General features: G+C 42.4%; 1 protein-coding gene across 1 annotated transcript in view; it reads right to left on the bottom strand.

Moving 5' to 3' along the window:
* LOC126188116 (nibrin) overlaps positions 1–12,310 on the bottom strand; it is a 163,908-nt gene that overhangs the window by 108,530 nt on the left and 43,068 nt on the right. Inside the window, exon 4 of the mRNA XM_049929588.1 lies at positions 791–950. Within this exon, the coding sequence (XP_049785545.1) occupies positions 791–950 (160 nt within the window). The remainder of the gene's footprint in view (positions 1–790; positions 951–12,310) is intronic.

Below are 12,310 nucleotides of genomic sequence, written 5' to 3'. Positions count from 1 at the left end.
TCCTTGTTTTATTGTTGTTATTGTGTAAATTATGTGTGTTGGTGCAATTCATGTCAATACAGGCAAAGAGTTCTGGAAAAGGTTTGCTTTCTATCAAAACCTCGATTTAAGGTAAACCCCCATTTTAAGGTTAAAAAATTCTGGTCCCTAGAAAAACGTTAAATAGGGGTTCTACTGCATGTTCCACATTTCCTCCTAAACCACTGGACTGATTTTAACCAAACTTGGTACACATATCACTTACTGTCCGGAAGAGGGTACTAGGGGGGTAAGCACCACCTCTCATTTGGGTGGAAGCGGCTGTAAAACAGGCTGACACAGGAGATGGACAGAGAGAGGTGGAAGGAGGAGATGGGCATATAGAGGGGAGGTGATTGATATTGGGAGGGGACAGAGGAGATGGATACAGAGAGGGGCAGGAGATGGACAGAGAAAGGGTAGAGGAGATGACTGCAATATGTGACATAATTGTATGAAGGTGAAGCTGTAGCTGAAAAGTAGTATAGTAATGTTGAATCACTCACACTAGCCTCCAGCTCATAAAACTTGACTTCAACAAACCTTAACCCAGTTGGTACCAGATGAGAAATGTTCACACTTGGCGCCCTTCATGAAGCATGCATACTTCAAGCAATGCTGTGAGAATTTTCCTTTCCTGCCAAGCACTGAGATATAGTGTTGCAAAATACGGATTGTCTAAAGTGAGAAACAATACAGATAAGCAGCGGTTGGCTGCATATGTGTAAAAAATAACACATGGTAGTTTTAGTAATGGCTTTTGATACATTACCTTAATTGTCAAAGTGATACTGCACATTGTGAGGTGTGTGCATGCTGAAGACCAGGTATCAACTACATGACCTCCCAATTTCGATATCACAGCTTTGACATTCCTCTTCTCTTCTGATGACAGGGTAGAGAGTGACACAACCAGGGGTTTATATTCTAACCTGGAGATCAAATAACATCAATAACTCAGTTATACTGTTAATGTAATGTGAATGACAAATTTTCAAACAAATATTTTTTGTGAGGATGTGTCAAATGAAAACCTTAAACATTTTTTTAAATATTATTTATTGTGCTGCATCACTTTTCAACATAATCTCCCCCATGCTCAATGCAAGTCCTCCAGCACTTACAAAGTGCATAAATTCCTTTAGAAAAAAATTCTTTTGGTAGTCCACGCAACCACTCATGCACCACGTGGCGTACCTCTTCATCAGAACGGAACTTCTTTCCTTCCATTGTGTCTTTGAGTGGTCTAAACATATGGAAATCACTTGGGGCAAGGTCTGGTGAGTATGGTGGATGAGGAAGATATTCAAAATGCAGGTCTGTGATTGTTGCAACTGTTGTACGGGCTGTGTGGGGCCTTGCATTGTCATGTTGCAAAAGGACACATGCTGACAGCAAACCACATTGCTTTAATTTGATTGCAGGTCGCAAATGATTTTTTAGGAGATCTGTGTATGATGCACTGGTGACAGTGGTCCCTCTAGATATGTAATGCTCCAAAATGATGCCTTTTTCGTCCCAAAAGAGAGTCAACATAACCTTCCCTGCTGATGGTTCTGTTCGAAACTTCTTTGGTTTTGGTGATGAGGAATGGCGCCATTCCTTGCTTGCTCTCTTCGTTTCCGGTTGGTGGAAGTGAACCCAGGTTTCGTCCCCAGTAACGATTCTTGCAAGGAAGCCATCACCTTCTTGCTCAAAGTGCCAAAGAAGTTCTTCAATAGCATCAACACGTCATTCTCTCATTTCAGGAGTCAGCTGCCATGGCACCCAACTTGCAGACACTTTGTGAAACTGGAGCACATCATGCACAATGAGGTGTGCTGACCCATGACTAATCTGTAAACATGCCGCAATGTCATTCAGTGTTAGTCAGTGGTTTTCCTTCACTATGGCTTCAACTGCTGCAATGTTCTGTGAAGTCACAACTCATTGTGCCTGACCTGGATGAGGAGCATCTTCCACTGAAGTCACACCATTTGTGAACTTCCTACTCAATTCGTAGACTTGCTGCTGTAACAAACATGCATTACCATACTGAACCTTAATTCGTCGATGAATTTCAATAGGTTTCACACCTTCACTACGCAAAAACTGAATAACAGAACACTGTTCTTCCCTGGTACAAGTCGCAAGTGGGGCGGCCATCTGTATACTGATACTGCGATGGTATGTGTGCATCTGCACTATGCTGCCCCCTATAGGCCATTCTGCATGCTGTTTGTAGCACGCTTACCAACTTACAGGATAACGGTGCAAAATTTTGATTTGTTATTACAAATTTAAGGTTTTCATTTGACTCACCCTTGTACTTTACTTAATTCAGAAACTGACTGAAGAAATCTTCAATATCAGTACATCAAAAACAGATGGCTGAAAACATTTTACAATTCAAATGTGTGGCCCAATATGTCTGGGAAACATATAGTGCTGTAAAGGACAAACAGACAGGAAGAGCAGTGGCACAGATGAATGTACTGATGTAACAGTATTATGAAAAGGAAAGTTGCCACTCACCATATGGCAGAAATGCTAAGTTGCAGGTAGCGAGTGGCGGGTAGCGGAAAAGGAGAGAAGTAAAAAGACTGGGTGTGATGGTGGAATCAGGGCTGTATAGTGCTGGAATGGGAACAGGGAGGCTGGATGGGTGAGGACAATGACTAACGAAGGTTGAAGCCAGGAAGGTTATGGGAAGGTAGGATATATTGCAGGGAAAGTTGCCACCTGCGCAATTAAAAAAAGCTGGTGTTCATGGAAGGACCCATGCTGTGAAGCAGTAATTGAAATGAAGGATGTCATGTTTGGCAGTGTACTCAGCAACCGGGTGGTCCACTTGTTTCTTGGCCACAGTTTGTTGGTGGCCATCCATGTGGACACAGCTTGTTGGTTGTCATGCCCACATAGAATGCAGCACAGTGGTTGCAGCATAGCTTGTAGATCACACGACTGGTGTCACAGGTAGCCCTGCCTTTGAAGGGATAGGTGATGTTTGTGATTGGACTGGAGTAGGTGATGGCTGGAGGATGTATGGGACAGGTCTCACATCTAGGTCTATTACAAGGGTATGAGCCATGAGGTAAAGGATTGGAAGCAGGGGTTGTGTAGGGATGGAAGAGTATATTGTGTATGTTCGGTGGACACCAGAGTACTATTGTGGGTGGGATGGGAAGGACAGTGGGCAGGACATTTCTCATTTCGTGGCATGACAAGAGGTCGTCGAAACCCTGGCAGAGAATGTAATTCAGTTGCTCCAGTACAGAGTCATGACAGAAATGGTCCTCTGTGCCAGATGGTGGGACTTTGGGAGGTGGTGGGTGACTGGAAAAATAAGGCACAGGAGACTTGTTTTTGTTCAAGGTTGCTTCACCTAGTCCTACTCAACCGAACAAGCCACCTTCCTAGATGTTGACCTCCACCTCAAAGATGGCTACATCAGTATCTCTGTCCATATCAAACCTACTAACCACCAGCAACACGTCCACTTCAACAACTGCCACCCGTTCCATACCAAGAAGTCCCTTACGTACAGCCTAGCCACCTGTGGTCCTTGCATCTGCACTGACATGCGGTCCCTCTCAAAATATACAGAGGGTCTCACTGAAGGCTTCACAGACCATAAGTATCCTTCCAACCTTGTACAAAAACAAATTTCCCATGCCTTATCTTTCCAGTCTCCCACCACCTCCCAAAGTCCCACCGTCCAGCTACAGAAGAGAATTCCCCTCATAAATCAGTACCTCCCAGGACTGGAGCAACTTAATTATGTACTCCGCCAGGTTTTCAACTATCTTTCGTTATGCCCTGAAATGAGAAATGTCCTGCCCACTGTCCTTCCCACCTCTCCCACAGTGGTATTCTGTCGTCCACTGATCCTACACAATATCCTCGTCCATCCCAACACAACCTCTCCTCCCAACCCCTTACCTCATAACTCATACCACTGTAATAGACCTAGTTGCGAGACCTGCGCCCTACATCCTCCCACCACTACCTACTCAAGTCCAGTCGCAAATATCATCTATCCCATCAAAGGCAGGACTACCTGTGAAACCAGACATGTGATCTACAAGCTAAGCTGCAACCACTATGCTGCATTCTATGTGGGAATGACAACCAACAAGCTGTGTGTCCACATGAATGGCCATTGACAAACTGTGGCCAAGAAACAAGTGGACCACCTGGTCCCTGAGCACACTGACAAACATGACATCCATGTGGATTCTTCTCACCAACACCAGCTTTTCTGAATTGCACAGGTGGGAACTTTCCCTGCAATGTATCCTATGTTCCCATAACCTTTCTGGTATCAACCTATGTTAGTCGTAGTCCTCAACCATCCAGCTTCCCTGTTCCCTTTCCAGCACTATACTGCCCTCATTCCACCAGGTATTTTTACTTCTCTTTTTTTCCACTCCCCCTTCCACAGTCCCCTGCCCTCCATCTAACCTCCCGACTGCAAAAAGCTGCCCTATCCTCTCTCTACCTTGTCCCTGTGCGTTCCCTAGTAGCACTGCACTGTCCAGCACCCCACCCTACTATCCCTACCCCTCCTCACCCCAGCCTCCTCCTTACCCCAACCCAGTCGCCACTCCCATCATGCACTGGTGCTGTTGCTTGCACTGTGGCTACAGTTGCCTGAGACTATAGTCATGTGTGTGTGTGGTCTATTTATGACGAAGGCCTTACAGGCCGAAAGATATATTTATGACAATCTTTTTCTTGTGCCTATCTGGGACTCAGCATCTCCGCTATATGGTGAGTGGCAATTTTCCTTTTCATAATATTGTTACATTCCATCCTGAGTTTTCCATTTTTTGAAAGTAATTATGTAAGTGTAGAACTGACAAGGAAAATGAAGAAACTGCAAATGTTTACTCACTACTCAGCGAACAGAGAAGAAACTGAGTGGCAGACACAACACTGAAAATAATGGTTTGTAGCTCACCTTGTTCTCTCTCTCTCTCTCTCCCCCCTGGCACTATAGCTTGACAGGGGCAAGTAGCAACAATGGGATGAGACTAGAACCTACTTCAGTCTAGGCTTTCAACTACTTCAACCATATGTTCATTGTCACTTACACACTTGGCTACATCTGTCCCATTTTTTGAGTTGTACTTTTGGAAGACTATTATGATTTACACTGATGTTTTCTGGTAATTTTATGTAAAGATCTATTAATTTCCTACAGACATTTTGACTGATTCTTCCAAGAATAGTCATGCATTAAGTATGAAAGGGAAGAAACAGTACCTGTTTATATCCTTTTACTCATTAACATTAATCTACAGATTGCCCCAGGAGGAATGGTCAGTATTCAGGGATATGGCAGAAATGCTCATTTGAAGCCAAAAGCTTTATATGGACATATGTACTATTCTGAAATAGAATACACTTAATGTACATGTGCTTTTGGACTAGTGACATGTCTTAATCACGACAGAATTACTTGCATTTTTTGGAAAATTAGTCTGTTGAACACCTTGTGGACATTCCTTTGGCCACGAAGACTGCAATCTACATTCAGCATAATGGATGCTCTCCACATTTTACCAGATGTGTGAGGGAACACATCTCAACCACATTTACCCTAATCGCTGGATTAGTCATGATAGTGAAATGAACTGGCAACCAAGATCACTGTACTTTAAGCCTTTAGATTTTTATTCATGGGGTTCATAAAGTCTGAGGTGAATATGTAGGGTGAACTGCCTGGTCACATCATGGACACTGCTGCTCTCATTAGAAATGTGCAGAGGAACTCAGGCAACCAGCACAACATGTTTTCTCGAGAGTGGACAAACACACTTAAGCTGAATGTGGGATATTCGAACATTTATTGTGAACTGTACAACAGCTGTAATGTGATGTATATGATAATGCTTACAGTTGAATGTGTTAAAAATATGTATTTTTTAATCGATGCTTTGTAAAATGCATGTGGTAATGTTTACTAACTGTTGTACATGTGTAAGTCTGACAAGGTACTGAATAGTACATAACATAAATAATGATGCATATTAAATGTGTTCTGCTTTGGAAACCATTTGGAACATGTAATATGTCCATATGAAGTTTTTTGCTTCAAAGGATTGTTCCTTTCTTGTCCCTGAATATTGACCATTCCTCCTGGGACATCCTGGATATGCACCAGCGATTTTATACACCTTTCATATTGGTTTAAGAGATGTTGTTTAGTACAAAGGATTTTACGACACCATGAACTTAAATAGGGAATATTTTTTTTTAAAAACTGTATTGCAAATCTCTTCTAACTGTACCGTTACTGCATTCTTATCATTTATTCTCACAGGTAATGTAAGTTTCACACAACAATGTTAGCTACATTTCATCATTTCATGAACACAATACTCAAGAACATAGATAAAACACTACTACGTATTCTAGGGAGTGCTTGAATGGGGTCAAAATTGTAACTATTTCACCATATAAAAAGACTTTTGTACCTAGGGGAGAAACAGCAACATGCCTTAAAAGCAATAAATTTGTTGGTACTTGAAGAACATCTGTTATACATTGAAACACATCTGTGGTGATGAAAGGTGTCCTAGGAAAATTGATTAAATAACATTTGGTTCAAACCAAAGAAGACAGAGAATTATGCACAGGTTGCAGAGGATAAGTGTGACAGTTTGTATGGCTACACTTTATGATAGAATTTTGGGAGAACGAATTGAAATATGTATAAGTTAGAAGATGGTAGTGAATTTGTGACTGAAAGATCCTATGTGGGCAATTCAAGGGCCCAACTTCTACACAGGATGACTTAAATAGGTACTGATACAACCCATAAAGTAAATTATGCATGTTTTACTTTATATTCACACAGACATATAAGTAACTGTGACTAAGTTCAGGAGAAAGAAAAGGATATACATGAAGAAAATTTCACAAGACTTACTGAGCTCTTAAACTTCTGAATTGCTAAAAGTTTTATTTTGTGGTAATCAATACTCTTATAGTCTGAGAAAGAGATGCAATGTAACATCTCTGCCAATTGACCAAGTAATGTTGTTTCTGGTAGTCACATGTGGCTAATTAAGAACTCTGTAGTGACAGCTCTCTTCTGTTTCACCTACACAGCCCCACTGATCTTGCCACTGTAAGTTAATAGCAGATCACTGGCTCTGCTCTCAGTTAATATAAACAGGTGAAAATGGTTCAAGAATTACATTTGATTGTTGATTCTTGTGAAACATGTCCAGTAAACATCTGGCTAGTTGACACGTGGAAAACCATTTTGAAACATTTAATGTTTAATAAAACCTAGGAATAGTTTTGCAGATGACTGAAGTGCTGTGCTGAGGCTCAGATACAAAGAAGTGATAAAGAAAAGTTCAACCACCTGATACTGCATTATCGAATTTAAGAATAAAAAGATTAATTTGTTTACATTAAAAAATTGAATAAATAACTGTAAATAGCTAAATGAAAACTGAAAATAGATTCAAGTTTACCATATAACTATCCAATTGACAATGAGGTCATTAGAGATAGATAATAAAAGCACTGTGCATACACAGAAGTTCCATCTGACACCTGTTGGAATAAAGAAAGCAGACAAAGCGTACCGCTTACGTAAAGAAGACGTGTGGGTGGCACCTGAGGGTTTACAGTAAACATGGAAGTTTATTCATATTTTAGAAATGAAAGGCTTGTCATCAATATTATTTAAAATATACACATAAGAGGTGGACAAGCAATCACTCACCTAAACATGAACAATAGGTACAGTTAATAATCCAGAAATCGGCACCAGTTCCTGAGCATTTACTTTTTTTCTACTACAAGTAATAATCTCTTGCGCTCTCTAGCTTATTTAGTTCAAATGATAATTAATTGAAACCATCAGCTGCCAGCAGATGTTGTTGATATACCTCCATGAGGCCAGCCGAAAATGTGTGCCCCAACCTGGACTCGAACCCGGGATCTCCTGCTTACATGGCAGACGCTCTATTCACCTGAGCCACCGAGAACACAGATGAACAGCGTGAGTGCGGGGACTTATCCCTTGCATGCTTCGCATGAGACCCACATTCCCAACTGTCCACAATCTACATACTTAATGTACCTAATAGATATTTGCCCATCTACTCATTACTCGCGCACACTAAGGTGACGATTCCTGTAAGAGCTTGGGCAACCTGTGCACATTCGCACAGACGAAGGTCAATGACTGGGTAGCCTTTAACTATATATGTGAAGATAGTAACTGTTCTCAAAAGAACAGATACCACTGATGACCATGCAGCTTCTCTAGAATAAATGATAATTAATTGAAACCCTCAGCTGCCGACAGGTGTTGCTGATATACCTCGATGAGGGCAGCCGAAAATGTGTGCTCCGACCGGGACTCGAACCTGGGATCTCCTGCTTACATGGCAAATGCTCTATCCATCTGAGCCACCGAGGACACAGTTGAATAGGATGACTGCAGGGACTTATCCCTTGCATGCTTCCCGTGAGACCCACATTACCAACTGTCCACAATATACATACAAAATGTACCTAATACATATTTGCCCATCTACTCGTTACTCCCGCACACTAAGGTGATGATTCCCATAAGAGTTCGGGCAACCTGTGCGCATTCGCACAGACGAAGCTCAATGGCTGGGTAGTCTTTAACTATATGTATGAAGATAGTAACTGTTCTTGAAAGAACAGATACCGTTGATGACCATACAGCTTCTCGAGAATAAATGATAATTAATTGAAACCCTCATCTGCTGACAGGTGTTGTTGATATACCTCAATGTTGGCACCTGACTGTTTCAATTAATTGTCATTTATTGTAGAGAAGCTGCACGGTCATCAATGGTATCTGTTCTTTCGAGAACAGTTACTATCTTCATATATTTATTTATTTCAGTTTCTTGCACATTCTGTAGCACATGTTTGTGACAGTTCACTGTGATGTGGAACACGTCAGTAGGTTTATAAATAAGAAACAGTTTCCCTATGTATACATGGCTACATTCTGAATGCTTAAATGATTAGATCTTCCTTATCTTAGTATACAATAAAATTTGATAAATGTAAACCAATCACACAGAGATACTGTCTAACCAGAAAGTTGTCTATGGTGTAGGAGTTGTCAAGCACAACTGATTTCAATTTGTCTTTACAACTTTCCATATTTGCCAACATCTTTAATTCACGAGGGAGGTGGTCAAATATATTTATGGTTGCATATTTTCCTCCTTCCTCTGGAAGAAGGAAGTTACGCTGTTGATGTTGGACTCTCTCTCTCTCTCTCTCTCTCTCTCTCTCTCTCTCTCTCTCTCACACACACACACACACACACACACACACAGCAACATGGAAGGATATGGTTTCTGATAGGTGGCTACATGCAGATACAAAAGTACTGAGATGTGGTTGCATTGTTGTGGGAAAGCTCAGTATAGCATTATCGCGTCTCCCTTCCACTGCATTCAATGAACCCGTACACGAGGTCCACACGAACCAACTCTTCATCAGTAAACCTGTCCATTTGGCTATGTATCACTGTTCAAGTGCAACTAATACTGCCAGAAGAAAACAACCCAGAGGAAATACTGTTGTCAATAGCAAGCTTCTTGAGTGAATGGAACAAGTTTATTTCCAAACAAAACACCCAGTATGTACTGCCAACATTTGGACTGTTGTGCAGATATTTTCAGTGCAATACATATATAAAGATAAATGGGGAAAGAAATTGAATGAAATGCAGTTCATCCTTGATGAGCCACCAGAGGCCCCTTATAACAAAATACTCAGAAAATATCCCTGAACAACATCCAAAATTGTTCAGCAGAAAGTCTCAGAGAATATTTTTTTCCCCTTCAGTTGTGTATTCTGCCTTTAGTTGCTTGTGGTGCACAATGTTTGAAACAGAGGCTAAATATTTGTACACAACAATGGACCTTATCTTGTGAACAAGTACCATGAACAAAAAACTAACTAGCAACCATTTGTTGAGAGTATTAGGAGACAGTTGTTATAATTTAGTGAAAAATAAAACAGATGGTGATAGCTACTGCATGAAGATGCAACAGTTATCACAGTAATGAAAGTGTGGAGTCAGAACTTTCTAAAAATGTATGACATGACAGAATTGGAAGATATAGTTAAAAACTGATTTTAATCTAGAACCATCAGCACAGCAATAAATAAAGCAGATGATACTTTGAACAACAAATTACATGACATGCAGATCATTTGTCACCAAAAAACAAACACTGGCATGTTCATACTGAAGATAATATACCTGTTGATTTCTTCAGCATTTAGATAATGAAACAAAGGGCATGAAATCATATGTTCGACCACTCCTTCTACACCAAAGAGGAATTTCTCAATGCATAACACAATGGTGTGTGTGTGTGTGTGTGTGTGTGTGTGTGTGTGTGTGTGTGTGTGTGTGTGTGTGTGTTACTGTAGATGGCTACTGTTTCTGCCTGAAGCTATTACAGCTTCACAGTTGAAAGGCCGCTAGCTGTCAGGGATCTTCTTACACCATCTCGACAACAGTAAAGGCTATTTGCCAGATGGCCCTATTGCAACATTCAGAAACTTGGCCACCCCTGCCACAGGCTATCGGACGGGGTAGGAAAATAATGTACGTTAGGCCTGGTTCCCTGACTACCCATGTTTTAGTTGTTTGCCCACGCTTGTCCCTTGTTCACTTGTGCCTTTGTTTTGTTCTGTTTTAGGATGCAAAAACAATTAAGGTCATATGCACCCATGTCAGAACCTTAGAACTGTAACACGGAAAGGTAGTTAAAAATGACTATAAGTATGCCCAATCAATGGGAGAAAAGAGAGCTAAGAACAAGGACTTCCTTTTGGAGAATGGTCCATAAAATATACTGCACAGACAACAGACGTTCTGAACTAAAGATTAAATGCCCCTCGCCATACTGCAAAACGTGGGAAACAGCCCGTGCGTCATTTGCTAAAATGGCCGATAACTCAGACTGCAAATATACATTACAATGTAAGTGGTTAAAAAAAGGGCATTCAGTCAGAAAATGGCAAACTGTTAAACGTTGATGACAATGAGCACAATGTGGTGGGGGATCACCAATTAGCAAATGGTAATGGCTAAAATGACAGTGCCCAAAATGCAACCTAGCTGAAATGACCTCCTCGCATTGAGAGGGCTGAGAGGAGATAGCCAGGCCGCTGGGAAAGGTTTAATTCCCTAGAGCTTGTTCCCATGAAGGGAGGACCAGTGGTGATGCCAAAGTGACATCACCTGCTGACAGGCAGCAACACAGAGATCACAAGAGGGAATGGAAGAACTAGTGGGACAAGGTAAGAGGACTGCAGCCTTTACAGCAGTGTCAGCAGCTCGTTTCCCATCAGACTGATGTGACCAGGAACCCCATAAACATCACAGTGGCTCCTTCAAGACTGATCAAGTGGCAGCTTTCTTGGACTCGTTCCATTAAGGGATGGACTGTGTAGCACACAGAGGCTCTGAAGGGCACTGAGAGAGTTGGAGTAGAAGACACAATTGAAAAGCCTGTGTTGCCGGTTGTACTGCATGCTCTGATACAGGACGAAGAGCTCTGTTGTAAATACTGAACAGAGTCCTGCAAGCCGATGCTGGAAATTGTCGGGGCCAAAGACGAAGGCATACCTGACACCACAGTCAATCCGAGAGCCATCAGTGTACAAAAAAATACACTCCTGGAAATGGAAAAAAGAACACATTGACACCGGTGTGTCAGACCCACCATACTTGCTCCGGACACTGCGAGAGGGCTGTACAAGCAATGATCACACGCACGGCACAGCGGACACGCCAGGAACTGCAGTGTTGGCCGTCGAATGGCGCTAGCTGCGCAGCATTTGTGCACCGCCGCCGTCAGTGTCAGCCAGTTTGCCGTGGCATACGGAGCTCCATCGCAGTCTTTAACACTGGTAGCATGCTGCGACAGCGTGGACGTGAACCGTATGTGCAGTTGACGGACTTTGAGCGAGGGCGTATAGTGGGCATGCGGGAGGCCGGGTGGACATACCGCCGAATTGCTCAACACGTGGGGCGTGAGGTCTCCACAGTACATCGATGTTGTCGCCAGTGGTCGGCGGATGGTGCACCTGCCCATCGACCTGGGACCGGACCGCAGCGACGCACGGAAGCACGCCAAGACCGTAGGATCCTACGCAGTGCCGTAGGGGACCGCACCGCCACTTCCCAGCAAATTAGGGACACTGTTGCTCCTGGGGTATTGGCGAGGACCATTTGCAACCGTCTCCATGAAGCTGGGCTACAGTCCCGCACACC

The sequence above is a fragment of the Schistocerca cancellata genome, chromosome 5, assembly GCF_023864275.1.
Source record: "Schistocerca cancellata isolate TAMUIC-IGC-003103 chromosome 5, iqSchCanc2.1, whole genome shotgun sequence".
Taxonomy (NCBI): Eukaryota; Metazoa; Arthropoda; class Insecta; order Orthoptera; family Acrididae; genus Schistocerca; species Schistocerca cancellata.
The sequence above is the reverse complement of the archived record's forward strand: the minus strand, read 5'-3'. Positions and strand labels throughout refer to the sequence as shown.